The 19,294-nt window shown below is 33.3% G+C and overlaps 3 protein-coding genes across 3 annotated transcripts; 2 read left to right on the forward strand and 1 right to left on the reverse strand.

Annotated features, from left to right (window-relative positions):
* Positions 1–2,252: 2,252 nt before the first annotated feature.
* On the reverse strand, positions 2,253–5,167 carry LOC128184377 (uncharacterized). Its single transcript, XM_052853819.1, has 3 exons — positions 5,046–5,167; positions 4,330–4,556; positions 2,253–3,182 (listed from the first exon to the last, which is right to left on the reverse strand). Exons 1-3 carry the CDS (start codon positions 5,055–5,057, stop codon positions 2,435–2,437), a joined length of 987 nt encoding a protein of 328 aa, XP_052709779.1. The 5' UTR covers positions 5,058–5,167; the 3' UTR covers positions 2,253–2,434.
* A 1,110-nt stretch (positions 5,168–6,277) lies between these two features.
* On the forward strand, positions 6,278–7,940 carry LOC128184376 (orexin receptor type 2-like). The gene has a single exon (XM_052853818.1). It carries the CDS (start codon positions 6,708–6,710, stop codon positions 7,845–7,847), a length of 1,140 nt encoding a protein of 379 aa, XP_052709778.1. The 5' UTR covers positions 6,278–6,707; the 3' UTR covers positions 7,848–7,940.
* A 7,263-nt stretch (positions 7,941–15,203) lies between these two features.
* On the forward strand, positions 15,204–18,644 carry LOC128184755 (alpha-2 adrenergic receptor-like). Its single transcript, XM_052854344.1, has one exon. It carries the CDS (start codon positions 15,228–15,230, stop codon positions 16,446–16,448), a length of 1,221 nt encoding a protein of 406 aa, XP_052710304.1. The 5' UTR covers positions 15,204–15,227; the 3' UTR covers positions 16,449–18,644.
* The last annotated feature ends 650 nt before the right edge of the window (positions 18,645–19,294 follow it).

A 19,294-nucleotide genomic window follows, 5' to 3' on the forward strand; every position in this document is an offset into this window, starting at 1 on the left:
GCATACACTATCTTTTGTTATGCTTACGACAATTGCTTTATTTTGTAGCTAATCTATTTTGTCCAAACTATTTCATACGAGATTGCAATGTTTTACGCCAAAAACTGAACGATCTGGAAAAACAAAACTTTATTGACACTCTTGACAATTTCATTACAAAAGATAATTTTAAGGAAAAGATACTAAGCTTACTTAAAACTTCAGGGCCTCTAACTACATTTGTTGGTTGGCTTTCGTACGTGAACTTCTTCAAAAATGTTCAGTTTTTGAGATTCTTGAAAAGTGGTGTCGACAGAGAAATACAAGAAAACTTAGGAAGAGATCTTCTTATGTTTTTATCTTCACCTACAGCGAAAAATTTTAGAAGTTCGATTGACGAATTGTTGTTTCTTCTGAGGTCGTTCCAGAATTCTTCTCTGACTTCAAATGATAATACGGATAACATTGCTTTTCAAGATTTTTTTATCAGGTGTTTAACGTGTGCTCAACTTCGATTAGTAAATGCTGCTATCTTTCGCAACGAATTGACAGAGAATGAACGTTTCGATATTCTTCATAGGCTCTTGTCAAATGCTAATTTAAAAACACAAACCCTCTGTGCCGCTGAGATAACACAAATTGCACATGTCTTTTTCACAAATGCTCTTTATAAAAACGCTTTACATCTAATTATTCCAATGCTTGAAGAATTTAAAAAAGTGCAAGATATTGGACTAAAAGGCATTCGTTTATCTTTAAAACTTTTTTGTTATACTTTCTTTAACAAGAACGATGTGCCTTTAGCATCACTACGGAGACCAGTTTGTGATATCTCTTTTTTCAGTCTAGAGGAATCCATTCTGACTGAACATCTAAGGCTAGAGATAGTTTTAGCGGAGCTGGGGTATGGAATGGCTGTTTGGTCTGGTCAGAGCAAAAGTTTCGCATGCCATTACCATGTAAATGTTCACTCACTTGTGTATGCATATTACATGAAATACAAATGTTGTCTATACATGGGAAGAAACGTCGACTCCTTTAGGGCTCTGCAAGAACTAGAGGATCAGGTGTTAGAAAACACGGAGCATGAATACTTTAATCTAAACCTCTTAGGATGCAGTGTATTGGAGAGCGGAAACTTTGAGAAAGCTATGAAGATATTCGCACTCGCTTACAGGAAACGTGATTATCGTATAAGCGTTTACTACCATGTTGGTATCCTACTTCGACGATGTCTTAAAGACAATTATAAGACGGATATTGGTACAAACTGAAACACGTTCACAAAAACAACAATAGTATCAATATGTGATGTCTCGCTGATATATAGGGTGGGGTGATGATTGTGATGTTTACAGTTCAATTGTCATCAGCTGATGTTTTTCATCAATAAATGTTAGGTTTACATTAGAATTATCTTTTGGTAAGATTCCTAATTTATAATCACAGATGTCATCAAAGTTCCATTGACAAAGCCATAGCTCTTCTTATGTTTCATAGCATACGATTACCCATTGGCGTGTATCGTGCGAATTATAGAACATAGGGTGATCCAATGAATTAATGTATATTTTACGCTATTTTTAATTAAGCATTGAGTAATCACTAGCTTTTATTGAATTGTTGATAGATCTTTGGATCATGAGAGCCCCCTATAATTTGTGTAAACTGACTTGCAAGAGAGATGTGTATAATTTGTTCTTTTACCCAGTACTATGCGAGTACAAATTTAAACGTACATGTACTTCTTGGCAAAGTATCGTCATATTAAGAATTGTTTTTGATTTTTAGAAAACACATGTACCAGTATTGCAGGAAAAGAAATATAGTATTCATAGAGACAAATGCTGATTTTTTCAACATATGGAATAAAAATGCATTTTTTGCAAATTCATGACTGCATTCTTAACAATTTTGCTTACTGCTTTCCAGTACTAGCAGTACTTTGATTTTTAAATGAAATTGTTTTATGTTTGGTTTTGGGGTTGAAGACATTTTTTCTAGCTCTATTTCCGGCTGTGTCATTAGCAGATGATTTGGGATTACCCAAGTCTTGTTAATGGGAAACCTACGTGGTATAAAACTAATGAGAATTGTGCTGATTTAGGAACAATTGTGGTGATTTAAATACAGTATATTTAAATGCCTGTGCTTAAAAAAATTATCCTTTTCATGTATCATCATTTATTTCAATAAAGTTTCGAGTAAAACTGTTGCTTGTTAGTTTCTGATCATCTGTTGTATACAAGGAAATAGACGCCCCCGTTTTATCCCCCCCCCCTTTACCCTTGTAGCCAGCGGGCAAATTAATGATTTGGCGAATTCCAATGTCTCATATTATCTTTCTTTATACACAACTGTGTCTTGGCCAATTCAAGATGGGTCGAAACTGTTTGCAAGTGTGGTGGGGCGAAAACTACACGGAGTGAAGACAACCCTGTATACTGTATATCTATCACACACTAGCGATTGACTCCTCTTTCACGGTAGCTAAAGCTATCCCGGGGGTCATCGGAGTGGCGCGAACGAAAGAATTGAGAGTCTTCTGCTTCCGTTTACGTTTGGCACTTTTCTTGAAATGAGCACTTTTCTCTGTAATTTGTGTTTCCCTTCTTTTCAGCACAGAGAGATGATCCGGAAAATGTAACTCCCTCAGTCTCCGTTTTCGTACCTGCATCATATGTCCCTCCTTCATGACACGGGCTAACTTTGGCTGTACTAGTCTCTGTCGCGTCAAATCCATTTTTGGAAACATAATTCTCTGCAATTCATCCCCAATATATCGATTCGTTTTTTCTATACACGTTGAACATGCACTCGACCCAAGAATCTCGCAAAACTCGTTTCCGCTCTCGCACTTGATGGGATTTGTTAGAGACGGGAAGGAACTGATCTGAAGCATGCTGGGATCGCGTTGCAGGTCTTGCATCATGACCCGGAATGGGTTAGACTCCCGCGTCTCTGGGCGAGGCATGCCGTAGCCAGGATGGGATTTGGGGGCCGGGGCTTTGAAGAAGTGCTGAATGATCGCCCGTGAGAACTTGCCGAGACTGTTGTCTCCCAGGCGAGCGTTGACAATGTAATCTCTTTCTCTCTTCTGCTCAAGGTTGAAGTTGGGATCATCGGAATGTCTAACTAGCGGCCTCGCTCGGAATTCCATTTCCCTGCTCGCTATGTTTTCACGTTTAACGGAATACAAAGTGCTAAAATGAAAAAAAAATATCTTAATATTAAAAAAAATGCAGAATAAACAAAATTAAGTGAACAAAAACTGCAGCATGCGAATTAAAAAACCCATATACATGTAATTCAGTTAATATGTATATGTAAAACCTATTAAAAAAACATGGCAACAACAAACAATGCCATACAGAAAGAGTGATCTTAATGTGAAATTACTTTATCAACTGTTTTATTTCCAGTGTTCAATCATTTATCATTATGATATCATAAGTACACATACACGGTAATTAAATGTTACTGTAAGTAGCGTTCGATCGTATAGGGAAACATATAAACAGATAAGAAGTGTACGTACATGTATCTACATGCAAAATATAATACGGATTTTTAATATAAGAGATAATTCTGATGCCTCAAAGATAAATTAGAAATGCGGAAAGCAAAAGGTTATTTTATTTCCCTGTTTGTTTTAAAAATCATAATAAAAAAATCGAAATCAATCACAATAAAGTGTGTTTTGCATAATGGTGGTTGAGAAGCATTCCGAGGACATTTTCTCTCCTCTCGTTGAATTTAAATACAGAAAATATTAATTTTTATATGTACAAATGTATTTATGCATTTTGTTTAATGTGGTTTATAAACATTATATATACCAAATGAGTCCCTATCGACATACTTGTGTAGAACACCTCATCAAGATCCCTAACCTTGCCGACCTATTACTGATTTGTCTTATGGCTACTCTTTATGTCCATGTGTGCCGATCTCCCCTTATTTACTTTCTGATTTAAATAAAATGTACATTTCAATGAATAATAATATGATTTATATTCATGCGAGTATATTCTTTTTTTCCCCGCACAATCTTCATTTTCATAGATAAAATTAAACTGATCCCTCTATTTAGTGTCTGGTTCATTCTTTTTAAAGAGGTGTGGTGATGTGATGTAACAATAATTGCTAAATATCATCGCTTAAAATTTATTTAAAATTGAAACGTTGCTTAAATCAAAATGAAGCTACAGCATTGTATTCCATTTTTTTGTGACGGGTTGATCTAAAATTGATCAATTATTATGAAAAAATGTGATTTTCGGTATCAATGAAATTGTAACTGAACATTGAAAAAATGATTCATATCTGAAAATAAAGCAACGAGAATACCTCTTATCCAGAAGGTTAGACTTTGTGGACCGCTTCTCCGCGGCGACGGACGCCGCATCTCTGGGTTCCCAGAGGGGTTCCGAAGAGAAAACGGAAGTCTTCTTTCCTTGATGCAGACTGTTGCTGGTCTCCTCGCGGAGTAATTTGACGGCGTCTTTCCCGGTGAACAGCGGCAGAGAGACAGCGGAGGACCGGCGCCGCCGATTTTTTAGGTACTGCTCCAAATTCTGATTGGTGGGGAAAAAATTGTATGATATTGCGATATAGATTAACCAAAAATTCAAAGAGATTGTAATGCTCAATTTATATATATAATTATTAGACACATATGCGTACAATTCATACATGCTATGCTGATATAAATTAAAAAAATAAATTTTCATATTGTTTAAAAAATGATAATTATCATATCGATTTCAGCAGTACTTGTTGACAAGTACGTGTATTTTCGTTAAAATTTGTAAACGAATCTACTTGTAAGCAAAGTTGAATATATTTGAACTATAGAACAGATAATATTGAAATCTTCAGCAAAATCTCACATGGAGGCAAGAACGTGAATATTCAGTGCATTTTGGAAACAAAGAACAACAGCGTAAAATTATAACTCGCGGTAAAAATAAAAAAAGTTGAAGAAAATATTCTAACACTTACATTTTTTCATTCCAAACTTAAGTAAAATAATAGGTAAATTGAGTAAATTACGTAATTATTACCGTGGAACTCATAGTGTTAAGATATCCTCATATTGTTTTTATGTCCGTTTTCAACATTGAACTCTCGTCTCAGAACAAGTTCTATATGCGACAAACATAGGACAAGAGATTAGTGAAAACGATCTTCTAAGGGATTATGAAAATATACCGGATTTACTCTAATCCGCTTAGCGCTAGCCACCCTCATTTACACACTTCTGTTTTTTAAGGTATTTGTGTAGATGTTAGGGATTATTTAGTTTATGATTATCGATTTTAAAACACGACGGTAATTAGTAAGATTTCGTTTTTAGAAAAGACACTGAATATTGATTTAAAGGCATTTAAATAACATGCAGAGAGAGAGAGAGAGAGAGAGAGAGAGAGAGAGAGAGAGAGAGAGAGAGAGAGAGAGAGAGAGAGAGAGAGAGAGAGAGAGAGAGAGAGAATTCCTAATGCAGATCCGTCCAAAACTCTTTCATGCACTGTGCCATGTAAAATTTATAAGAGATTTTGTATCCTAACCCAGCAACCTCAGACTAAACATGAGGCTGTTAGAGACATTTTTTTCGACAGAGATTTGTGTCAGGAAAAGGGGATTTTAAAGTTGAATTCAGTGTACAGTTCCAGAGAAGTTCCATCGTCAGATAGTATTATCAATTTGAAAGTGCATTGTACATAGGAACACTTGCAATTATGTTTAATTTATAACAGCAGTTTTAAAAACAACATGCAAATTATTACTTATTCTAAGATTTTACAATTAAATAGTCTGCGAGTTGTTATTTTCAGGGCAGTTTCATGACATCACTTTATTGAATATAAATGTAGTCATGGATTTGTACAGATTTTAATGATTTGCTGAAATTTAAGAAAATCTTTCTTTTAAAAAAAAATAGATTAAAAAATCTTTTTACAGATGACTTATATAATATAAACCAAATTATTTACAAATAAATCTAACTTTGCAAACATAAGCTTGCACTTAAAAATAGTCATAAAGCTCATTTGAAAGGGGGGGGGTGCCCCTAGCACAGAAATTCTTTGATTTTACTTTACTTACTCGAAAAAATATAAACAGTATAAATAAATATTATGAGTGTACATGTATACTAATTAAGCTGTAAAAAAATAATTTAACAATTTTCATAAACATATTGTTTTGTAGTCGGACAACATTTCACATTACATTTACGATGTAACTAATTTATCATTTCTTCTTTACCTTTTAATTATGAGACATTGTTAACTTTTTTGATCAGATTACATTTTTACAAAAAGATAATTTGCTATATGTAACGCAAATAATTAGTAGCATTAAATCTATTATTGTGAAAATAACTTTGTATTTAAATAAAAGCATTAACATACCGGGAATCTTCATTTCATTGCCCCACCCCCATCCCCCGCACCACTGATTATATACAGTACTCGCTCGCCCTTCCCGCCCCCAGTCCAATTAATGACCCCTCCTGTATCATCTCATTGGACCAGTGTATTTTATTCGTGCAGTTTTATGTAGAAATCAAGCTAGTTTAAGGCAGTAGTTTTATCAAAGTAAAGGTAATACAACCAGGAAGATTAAAAGTAAGGATAGGCATCTTCACTTCCGTCTTAATTGGTGTTTATGGCATGTGCATGACAGCACGTATAAATTAATGACTGGATTGATAAACGTTGAAAATGAATGAAATATCAACATTCAGAACCGAGTTCCATACGGAAGGGGAAAATAATGAAACAAAGGTAGATCCGGATACATTGCTTCGAGAACTAAACGACAGAACCGCACTCCGGTTCCTACCCGTAATAATCTACATGAGTCTGTTGATGCTGGTCGGGATATTCGGGAATCTGATGGTTTTGATTGTGTATCTCAGGAAGAGGTTAAAATGCTCCTCGGATTACTTCATCCTAAATTTAGCGTTTCTGGATCTGTTGACGTGCTTGATCGGCGTTCCCGTAGAAATCGCGGATCTTCGGGACCCATACATGTTCTACGCTCCGGCGGCGTGTAAACTCCTGAGAACGGTGGAGTCCTTCTCCAACATGGGATCCACCCTTACTCTTATGGCTATTGCAATGGATAGATACAAACGCATTTGTAAGTTAGGGGAGAGATTTTCAAATCCGAAAGCTAAACGGCTTTGCATTGGCGCCATTTTGATCGGCGCTCTAACGTGCTGGCCGGCGGGTGTTGTGTTTGGAAAGAAAACGGTGGACGTCGGAATTCCGGGCGCAAATACTGCTGACTGTTCTACTGCAGATGAAATGAGAAACACGATATATCCACTGCTGTACTATGGACTTGTCATGTTGTATTTCATTATCTGTGTGATATTTGTTTTGTTTGTGTATGTGAGAATTTCAATTTTCATTCGACGGGGAAAGTCGAACCAAAAGAAGACGACAAAACCTACAGGGCCACCCTTGAATCTCCACTCAAGTAATGATGGCCACACAGCCCTGTCTAGTGTATCAGGAGAGGAGGATGTAAATAACCGACAAGTCATTGAGAAAAAGGCCGTTGACATTTCACAAGGCGGAAGATTGGTTAACACCATCAAGGTCACAAGAACCACAACTATATTTGTTGCCGTAACTGCTGCGTTTATTCTAAGTTATCTCCCGTTCCTTGTTGTCATGGTAACGAGAAACATTAAGAAAAACTTTGAGGACATCTTATCGCCTTCGGCCGAGGTTTTTTACAAGTTTTGTTTAAAGTCTTACTTCATTAACAATGCTATTAATCCCGTCATATACAGCTTTCTGAACAGAAACTTCAGAGCAGACGTGATCAATATTTTCAAATGCCGCCATTGAAATATACACAAACAAAACGGAATAAATTATGTTTGCTTAAAGGCATTTTTAAAGATTATTTTACTAAAATGTGAATAAAATGTCAATGTTAAACTGTTGTGTCTGTAATTGTCTTCACTATTATGGATTCTTCTTGGTTTAAATGTCGACCTGTATGTCGGTCACCTATAAAATCGGAATAATTCAAAGTATTAAAAAGGTAAACTTTGAATTTATTTCTAAATGAAAAAGCTTAGTGTTAGATTATATAACTCCTATCTTTTACATGTATACTGTATCTATTGAGAGAGAGAGAGAGAGAGAGAGAGAGAGAGAGAGAGAGAGAGAGAGAGAGAGAGAGAATTGAAAAAGAATTTAGGTAGCAAATAAAATACAAATATTGAACCCTTACTTCCGGTGTAAAAGTTACTAGGACCTTAACAATATTTGTAGCTATAACTATCGCCTTTATAATCAGTTTTCTTCCCTTTTTGTTGGTTATGATATTATTAAGCACCATTGAAGACATAGAGAAAGGCATGTCAGAACCAATGATGGTTTTTACCGAATTTTGTGCAAGAACATATTTTTGGAATAATGCGATTAACCCTTTAATCTATAGCGCTTTAAATAGAAAATTCCGACATGATGTTAACCAACTGTTTTCAACAGACCAATGTATTAGATGATTAATAATGTAGGTTCTTTAGATACCGTCTAATGTTAACCAAGTAAATGAATTGTAGATTACTAAATACGAATTTTACAACATGGAAACGTCAGGATCTATGTTTAGCATGTCAGTTTTTCTGATTTATAAATTCCTTAAATTGTATCTTGTTGATTATTTCTTTCTTTTTGGGGTAGAATTTTATCTTTATGTTTTATGTAGTAATCCTTGTACATGTATATATGCAGAACCGGAAGTAGCACTTTAAGATTATGTAGCTGTGTGCTACAACTCTAAGAGGATATCAAAATATGACATGGCGTCTTAAGATAACTAATATCAAGACTTACTGTTTTCTACATATGCATCATATGTGCTTTAAGTAAAAAACACCTAACAGATGCAATAAAAAGTCAACATTTCACGAAGTGAAAGTTAAATGTATTTTGGTATAAATTCGTAAGTGTTATAACCTCCTTAACCCCTATCACAAATCTGTAAGTATATCTATTAAGGACAGAGAATGTGTTGTTAATATATTCGGCAAAATAATAATAATGTGTAAGTCAATAAATTCTAGGTTACGAAATACGATCGAATACGTCATGTACAATTTTACCGCTGCCACTTACATATCCTATAAATGTTGTGATTATGTGAGGCTCTAAATAGGCTTTTAGTCCAACCGATGACAAAAAATTGTCGGTTGAAATCCAAATACTTTGCGTGTTGGAAACGTGATAAATTATTGTGTTACTTTCCAAATTTTGAAGTCGTGCCTGGTTTCAAATCAGAACAACCACTGAGAGTGAAATATACGACAATATTGGCCAGAGCGTCATTTCCGCCAGCCAAGAATATCACAGGGTCGATAATTGATAACGTGAAGAGAACTGGATGCTTCTGGACATTTTAAATCATATATTTATTTCGTTTAGAAGGAGAGCTTAGTATGAAAATAATTATTAGATTTTTAAAGCTACAATATAATTTTTTTACTTATTAATAATTAGAAAAATCCTATCTTAAGCTTAATGGTGGATCTGATGATTAGTTGGTTGACCACCCAACCTTATTTCATTGCACAATTTGCAACTTTTAAATGTCCTGCTTTAAAAACTTTCCCTTAAACGCCTTGATTTTAAGACGTATGTTCTACTGGGCGTTGGTGTGAGCTTAAGATACTTGATACTTAAATAATTCTTAAGCTGTTGACAAGTGGCTAAAAAAAGGACGAACATGTATGTATGATTTTTGTATATATTCTATATATTCTAAAAATATGTTTAAAGCTGTAGCAGTGTATAATCTCTCTCTCTTTCTCTGTTTGTCTCTGTCTGTTTGTCTGTCTGTCTCTCTCTCTCTAGATAGATAGATAGATACAGTAAAACTCGTTTAGTACGAACACGGATATAGAGAATCTCGGATTTAGCGAAGTTTTTTTAAGTCCCCGGCAAAATTCTTAACAAGTCTTTGCAAAATTTACGGTTACTATGAATTCAGATATAACGAATTTACGGATATAGCAAACTGATTTTGAGTCCCGTAGAGGTAAATAATAACGTAATTTGACATTTTTATAGCGAATTTCTTTACAGTTTAAAAAAGTTTGCACTACCATTCATCATAATAGTTAGAATGAATTTATTTTTATATAAATCTTCGACTCACAATCTGATTATCAAAGGTATCAAAGTAATGTAATTTTTATTTTAAGCCTCAATCAGCGAAAGTTATATTTGTGTGGAAAAACATGTGTATAGTGAATTCGCTATAGTTATTATTACGAGTTCGTTATACGGATATAACGAATTACGGATATAACGAAGTAAGTCCATTGGTCCCTAAGATTTCGCTATAACCGAGTTTTACTGTAGATAGATAGATATATAGATAGATAGATAGATAGATAGATAGATAGATAGAAGTCTATAACCCAATAATTTCATGAAGGATGAGCAACAAACAATGGGTATGTCTTAAAGCATAACCGAAAAACGGTATTGACTACCCCGCGTAGTAATACAAAACATGTGGTACATGAACTATATTTTTTTTAAAATGTTGTATTAAAGTGCAGAAATTGGAAATAATATAAATATACGTAATAAGGAATGAATCTCTGACGGGTTTTATTGGATTTGACCACGCCCCGACCAAAATTGTCACCTCACAATACTCAAAAAATGAATCTTTATTCCCTAAATAGGTGACACTATGATAATCCAAAACACCTGTCTTTCCGATTTTATATATCTACAGGTTAATTGGTATTACAAATGTGAATCTGCGTTTTTTATCACCAAAGAATTAAAGTAAATGCTATAATAGTTATAAAAAAATGCGCCAACTCAAGTTACAATGTAGTTTTTAGTATAAGACAGCTGATTTGTACACTTTTTATTAAAAGGAAAATCGGTGGTAATATTATCAATAAACGAACAAATAAAAAAAACACCCAAGCTACAGTTACCGTTGTATTAATTTGTTTTCCACTCGTTGTTTGAAATGATACTTATACAAATAGTAGTTTTGATGGATCTTTAGAAAATGTAATATTGCTCATGAAATATTTAAATTGATGGAGACAGGACTTGTATCTAAACATTGGTATCTATTTTTCTTATTCTTAAAAATACACACAGTAAAATAGTTTTGAAATTTTTAGATATAAAAAAGTTAAATCAACGAACTGATAATACTGAAAAACGCTAATTTAGCCTGGTGCTAAAGGAAATTTACTTTGTGCAAACTAAGTTAGAAAGAATCGATTTGATTTTTCTATATTTCAGCTTCTGTTTAGGCACTACATTTCCTTATCACTGCGTGGCGGCCCCTGCGATGATGTACGTAAGCCCCGCACCTTAGATTCACAATAGCCCGTGGAACCCTGAAACTGGTTCCCTAACAAGTTTGAATGATGTTAGTATAATTATGCTCATATGGGGCGGTTATTTGATGAAACCGGAAGTAGAAGTCTAACGACATTAAAACGCTTAGCTATGACACTTCTTTTTATTTAAATTTAAATTTAAAGTGTGACGGAAGGAAATACCACGTGTTCTGCAACATAATTGATAAATCATGTCAACATACACGAACATTATGTGAACATGCAGGAAAAGTTTATGTTCACCTGCAAGAAAATCACATGATCAGGCATACTGTCTTTTATGACATTCTGATTAAGATATGGATGATCTGATTAGCGCTAGAATCTTTATTGTGAACTATTGTTTTACAAATGATAAAACAACAGGGTACAAATCCCCATGTATTTTATCTTAAACGGGACATGGTCACGATTTTGTTCAATTATTTTTTTTGATTTCAATGTCTACAACGCTTCAGTAAGTCATTTTTGATAGGCAATCAAAATTTGAGTGTCATTTGTTGAGTTATAAGCGAGTTACAGAGCTTACAATTCTTCGCTATGTAAACAAAGGGTTCGTCTACATGTTGAATGTTGAAGTGAAATTTCCAGTTTTAGACCTCAAATAAATAGAACTGTTTATTTATGTAGAGTAGGAGCTTTGTTTAAATGACGAAGAATTGTGAGCCCTGGGTCTTGCTTAAAACTCATAGACTGGCACCCAAATTTCATTTGATCATTAGAAATGCATCCCTAAATAATAAAAGCAGAAAAATAAAATTTGACCAAAATCATGACCATGCCCCTTTAATGTTTTTTTTTTAAAGAACATCTTGTCAGGATAATTCATATAATTATTGCACACTGCATAGTGTTTTTGTTTCAGTTTTAAATATGACTCATATTGGAATTACCTAATTCCTTTATCCAACTATTTGATATACACTAACAATACAATAACTACAAATAATGACATAAAATATTTAGCATTTTATCTGACATGAATTCTTTTTTTCTATAATGAATGTCACATACGGCTGTTTATATACTCGTACGCATGTAAAAAAAAAAATAAAACAAAATATTTATATTTATTACATACTTAGTAATAAATACAGGTTTTTTGCACATGTGATACAGATGACATCACAAAATCCGTATCGGCCTCCGGGGCTGATACAGGTTATCAGCCCTCCAGGGCTAATACGGATCCGTATCACACCCCTTGCGGAACTCCTCTGCCTTTTTTCGCTTTGGCATTTTTGCATGTTTACAGACGAAAAATAAAACATTTTCAGTTACAGTCGACATTTGTAAGTGCAGTTGAAAACTTCAAATGCTAGCAAATGTTTTAAAGCAGTCAACTTTTAAAACCTGAAGAAATTCCTTTCTGTAGCTTCATGTTTGTTAAAACAAGAAGAACTCATATTTTTATTTAATACATGTACTTTCAATTATTCTTTAAATTCAATTTGTTCAAGTTGATGCCTTTTTACATAATTTATTACTAATTATGTAATAAATATAATAATAAATACCCTTTTTCCATATCACAACCTGTATCAGCCCTCGACCAATATCATCCCTCGGGCCTTCGGCCCTCGGGCTGATATTGGAGTCTTGGGCTGATACAGGATGTGATATGGAAAAGGGTATGTATTATTCTCTATATAATTATTTTTTCAATGAATAAGATATGAATTTTTATATTATGAAAACAATAAAATAAATACATATAATCATAATCTACTAGGACTATTAAAAACATATTTAAGATACCGTTGTTTATAATATAATTCACTATAATGCGTAGTGATATAAAGCTTTTCTAGCCGACAAGAACGTCTGGAAAAGAATTGCAAACGACATTGTTTTGAGAAATATATTAGAATCTTCAGGAACAGCGAAATTCTTATATTGATTAGGATGATCCTTACAAATAGGTAATTCAATTCTACATTCATTCGACATACAGTGTATAAACAAAATGTTTAAAGAGGAAAAAAAATTAGTTCTTCCACTTAAACCATTCATGCACATAAGCTTGCACACACGTTTCAGAGAATCAAAGGGAAGGATTAGTCATAAAGTAGTCTGGTCTATTTAATATAATAAGGCAAACGTGTGTATAGTTCCTTTACTCCTTCAGCATCGTTCAAAGTGTTTTAATATGGTATGGTAACACGTAAGTCTAAAGAAATATTTGAATTCATTCGAGCAAAAAAGGTTAAACGTAAAGAACTCAACTTCAACAAGTTTTTACTTAACAAACTTTAACCATACTTGTATAGGCAGCAATTACGAAAAAGGGTTTAGAAATATCAATACATTTTATTCGAAGAAAATGAACAAATGTGTATTAAAGATATCAACATACATAATATGCATGATTTGCATACTAGCTTCCAGATTCTATTGTCGTTAAGGACACCAATGATTTCATCTAATTTAATGAACAGAAATGTTAAGTGGTGAATTTTTTTTAACACGAAACAAGGATAAATTAGAAGGGAAATTGACGCTGATAGCTTACTGAATAACAGAGATAAATTTGATAACAGAGAGAGAGAGAGAGAGAGAGAGAGAGAGAGAGTCAGACAGACAGACACACAGACAGACAGACAGACAGACAGCGACTAAGGAAATGCTATTTAAAAGTGAGTTCACGTATATACATAGTAATAGTCGGACGAGTTGAATACATTGATATATAGAAATACTTGTATAAAAAAGGAATTTTGCACTGGTGCAACTTTTCAAATAAAATGGGAAGTGGTCCAAGTTTAAACATTACATTGTGTCAAACAAATTGCAGTACGAGCTTTCAATAAACTCATTACGTGCACAGACACTCGAAACATACTCAAGCCTTCGGTGTACATAGAGAAGCTGTATATTTGAAAGCTCGCATCATATTTGCGTTTTATATTTGAGCTCCAAAATTAAGTTGAAATATTTGTTATCAACATTACAATATTAGCGTAAAATATATCTTGCATTCTGATGAAAAACATAAATTAACTGATAAGATCTTCTATACCAACTAGTTTATCACAATTATAATTTAATTCTAGTAGTTACATCTTATTTCATTGGCTAAATAAAATCACAGACAATATGAGGCTCGTGCAAAACGCTTAATTAATTTGCTGGACGTTACGTTTAAACGTTTTAACCTAAAAGAGGAATAAGAATACGTTACATTTTGTATACCTGTGTGTAAACATGTACGTAGGTTTAAGTGATAACCATCGGATTGGTATCTTGCAGCAACTAGTGTGACTTGTGACTGATAATAATAATAATAATAATAATAATAATAATAATAATAAAAATAATAATAATAAGGAGTAATCTTGTATGATTATTTTTATTCCTCCGGCATCATGCCATGCGTTTTAATAGCTAATATGGGAAACACGGTTAAATTTAGGTCAATTATAAAGGTTTTTTTTAAAAGTAAGTAATCATACACGAACTTAAAAACAAAAATTGCGTTCCATTTTTAGTGACCATATCTAAATATTTGTTTAATTGCCGATAATTATTAATATATTTTTTTTTTCAATATTAAAAAATCATTACTAATAAAACTGTTTGAATTTTGCTGTGTAAAGAAGAAATTGCCAAAGTATAATGAAGGAAATTTAGGGAAACCTCAAACGTGTAATATCTGATTTAATTTGTTAAACCACGTAATTCCCGGTTTTAAATTCAGGCAAGAAAAACCGAGTCTACTTAACACTTGATCAGGTTGTTAACAAGGATACTAAAACAAATATATATTATATATAGTTACAAAACCCCACACAAGACTTAAAAACAAAGTGCTCGGTGTGTAAACACAAGTATACATGCCATGGAGACCTCTTCCTTTTTGACAAGTTATTGGAACTACTCTAATGGAACAGACTCGTCAAAAGACGCCTATTATTTACTACTGAAGTTAAACAACCAGAAGGCCTTAAGAGATCTCCCAGTGATCATGTTCCTTGTAATTCTAATGGTCGTTGGAATAAGTGGCAATATAGTTGTATGTATAATTTATTCTAAAGCAAAAAAGAATTCAACATCCGATCTTTTCATTTTGAACTTGGCAGTTCTGGATCTTCTGTCCTGTACGTTCGGAATCCCTTTGGAGATTGCGGACGTTAGTTTACCCTACATGTTTAATGCTCCAGCTGTTTGCAGCGTTGGAAGGACTCTGGAATCATGTACAGTTATAGCATCAGTGTTGACTCTGGTTTTCATTTCCATTGATCGGTACAAACGGATCTGTAATTTAGGCGAAAGTTTCAAAACTTCGACTGTCAAAATTATGTGTGTCGTTGGATTGTGCATTGGTACCGTGTCATCGCTGCCATATTTAGTAGTAATGGGAAAGAGGACAATCAACCTTGGGCTTTCCGGAATAGAGGGTGTTGGTTGCGAAATCTCAGACGATATGAAACATACTACTTTTACATTTGCTTTTTACACTGTTATGTTGATATTTTTTACTGTTGGTCTAGTTTTCGTTATTTTCGTATACGCGCGCATCTCTATATTTTTAAGAAGAACTAGGAGCATGAGAATTAGGCATATTGAAGAAAGTAATAACAGTAATAAAACTTCAACCACGGGCACTCAACAAATTCATCTAGTTGAGCTTGAATCTATCACTGCGGAAAGCAGACATCAAAGTAGCACTGATAATCACCACCAGGAAGCCGTGCATGCCCTCTCGAGAGAAACTCCAATTACTTCCGGTGTTAAAGTTACTAGGACCACAACAATATTTGTAGCTATAACTATCGCTTTTATAATCAGTTTTCTCCCCTTTTTGTTGGTTATGATATTATATAGCACCATTAAAGACATAGAGAAAGGTATGTCAGAACCAATGATGGTTTTTACCGAATTTTGTGCAAGAACATATTTTTTGAATAATGCGATTAACCCGTTGATCTATAGCGCTTTGAATAGAAAATTCAGACATGATGTTAAGCGACTGTTTTCTACAAATTGCTGTAAGAGATGTTTTAATCATGTTTGCACTTCAGAGACACCGTCTAATGTTTACCAAGTAAATATGTACTAGATTTTTTGAATACGAATTTTACAATATGGAAAAGTCAGTATTCATGTTTAGTATGTGAACTTTCCTGATTTTCAAATTCCTTGATTTTTATCTTGTTGATTCTGTTATTTTGGGATATTTTATTATTTTTGTGTAGTAATCATTGTGAATGTTCATGCTGAACCAGAAGTAGCACTTTTAGATTATAAAGCTATGTGCAATAAATCTAACAGGATATAAAATATGGCATGGCATCTTTTGATAACTTATACCAAGGATAACCGTTTCCTACATATGCATTTTCTGTGCTTGATGAGGAAAAAACACAAACTATGGAATCATCATTGTTCGTGGGAAACCAATGTTCGTGGCTTTCGTGGGCAACCTTTGCTTAGGATTTTCCATTCCTACGAACGTGTTTACAAGCATTTGTTTAGTATTTATTTTCATTATAGAACTTACTATCGATGAAATTACGTTCCCACGAAGAAGAAAAAGTTTGAAGAAGAAAAAGTTTGAAGAAGAAAAAGTTTGGCTCCAAACGTACACTGACTACCACGATTAAAATGATTCCACAGTAACAAAGGCAATAAAGGTCACCTTCTAACGAAGTGAAACTTAAATGTGTTTAGCTACATTTTGGTATATCTAAATTTGTAAGTGTATAAACCTTCTACCCCTTTCATAAATCTGCATGTATAACTTTTAAGGACATATTATATGTTGTTGTTTATATATTAAGACAAACAATAATGTTGAAGTAAATATATTCTAGATTTCCAATAAGGATCGAATAAATCATGTGCAATTTTACCCCTGCTTCTTACATCCACGGTTTGCATAGAATTACATGTAAATGCTGTAATTGTGTGTGATTCTGATTAAGCTTTTAGACTAATCGATGACAAACTAGCCGTCGATTGAAATTCCAATACGTAGTTGGAAGGAAACGCGAGGAGTAATTGTGTGACTTTCTAAATTTAAAGACTTGTCTGTTTTCAAATCAAACTGTCAATGAGACTGAAATATACGAAATTAAAGGACAACACATCATACACGCTGGCCAAGAAAACCAACTGGTTAGGGCAATTTTTATATAATATTATTTTCCCTTAGAGAGCTTTGTATTAAAAAAAGGTTTTATATAATTTTAAGGCTCCAATTTTAAGATTATGTTTGACTAAATAATGGTTTATGATGAGAAAATCCTATCTTAAGCTTACAATTGTATCTGATGATTACTTGGTTGACCACCGAACTTCATTTATTGCACATTTTGTAACCACCAGATTCTAGATTCACCCAAAGGGAATTGTTTTGGTTTTGTGAATAGTTTGTCGTTAGATATCCCGCAGATATTTGGGTTGTCGATCTTTCCAAAAGTTAAATCGATAAAATTTGTACGGATTATATTTCAACTAATTGTTATAAGCAAGGACTATTTTTGTAACATTTTTGCTATCATCTAAAACAAAACAAAACTATTTTTTGAAGAGGAAAGGGTGGCAAACGAATTGTATATTTCAGATTTTCAGATTTCCCTCAAAATGGTATAAATAGTTAATTCAATACAGAATAGCTAATAAGTAAATGTTTTTTATGTCTTTATAAAGAGCTTCTATTCTCAATTAAATTAGTATGGACTTCTTTAAAAAATGGTTGCAACAATCGAACGCTCTTGCAATTTATTCAATCACAGCTTCTTTGATCACTTATTTACTCAAGTGTGCAGATGTAAAGAAGAAAAATGACCCCCGTAGAATAATGACAAAGGGTCCTTTTTGACGTAGAATAATTACTCCTGAGCTGTAGAATAATTAGATTATTTTGGAAAAATAGACTTACCGGTCATTTTGTTCACGTTAAACATGAAGAAAGCTGACCCCTGTAGAAAACTGACTACATCATAAACAAGAATAGATATGGTTTTCCCCATATTGTCAATTGAAAAATAACCTAGTATATGTTCGTGAAAAAAACTGAAAAGGAATCGAGCGTAGGATTGTGAATACTTCTTATTTACATTTCTGGGGAAAAGTTGTTTTCAAGTTTTGAATTATTTTATGTGAATTTTTTTCCTAATGGAGTTGACTTTTGATTAATTTGGTTTAATGATAAATTCGTGGTGCTGCACTTGCATACCCAGTATTTGTTGTAGAGAAAATTATTTATGTAGTATAATTCATGACCAATGTAGAGTATATTCTGTAATTGCAAATAAACTGAATTTCATTATATAGTGACTTGTATATTGAAATTATTTCAACGTGTTTTCACTCGTAATAATGATTTGCATGTTACTCGTTGTGTTGAAAATTATACTTCGGCACATTTTGTCAGTATCTTACGGCTGTAGGATCCTCTAGCAGCCACCGAACAATTTCGTTAAAACGAAACGATTTATTTTCCGTTTAAAATATACACATTCTTTCATTTTAAGTTGATTTGAATATGAATTACAATTTATGTTATTTTCTGTTTACTGAAATAAAAATTACAATATTACAGAGACTATTTAACAAAACATACATTTTTACGGGGTCATTATTCTACAGGGGTCACTTTTCTTCGCGTACAATGGGCTCATTTTTGTGAAAATGACAATTATTCTTAGAGCAAAAGGGTCATCATTCTAAAGAACTGTTTGATAAAGCTACTAAAGCAATTTATGGTGTTATTGGGAAGTGCAGAACCCATAATCTAACAATTGATTGTAAAGTAGACATGTTCGATAAAATTATCAAACCAATATCATTATATGGATGCGAAGTTTGGGGTTTTCATAACATTAATCTCCTTGAAAAATTACATTTAAAATTTTGTAAACATATATTGAACTTGAGAACCTCAACTCCAAACTTTATGGT

The sequence above is a fragment of the Crassostrea angulata genome, chromosome 5, assembly GCF_025612915.1.
Source record: "Crassostrea angulata isolate pt1a10 chromosome 5, ASM2561291v2, whole genome shotgun sequence".
In the NCBI taxonomy this organism is placed as follows: domain Eukaryota; kingdom Metazoa; phylum Mollusca; class Bivalvia; order Ostreida; family Ostreidae; genus Magallana; species Magallana angulata.

Coding starts and splice junctions, on each gene's coding strand:
- LOC128184377 (XM_052853819.1), bottom strand. Junction 3,183..4,329: donor TCTAACCTTCTGGATAAGAG/GTATTCTCGTTG, acceptor TTTTCATTTTAG/CACTTTGTATTCCGTTAAAC.
- LOC128184376 (XM_052853818.1), top strand. CDS start 6,708: ATGAATGAAATATCAACATTCAGAACCGAGTTCCATACGGAAGGGGAA.
- LOC128184755 (XM_052854344.1), top strand. CDS start 15,228: ATGGAGACCTCTTCCTTTTTGACAAGTTATTGGAACTACTCTAATGGA.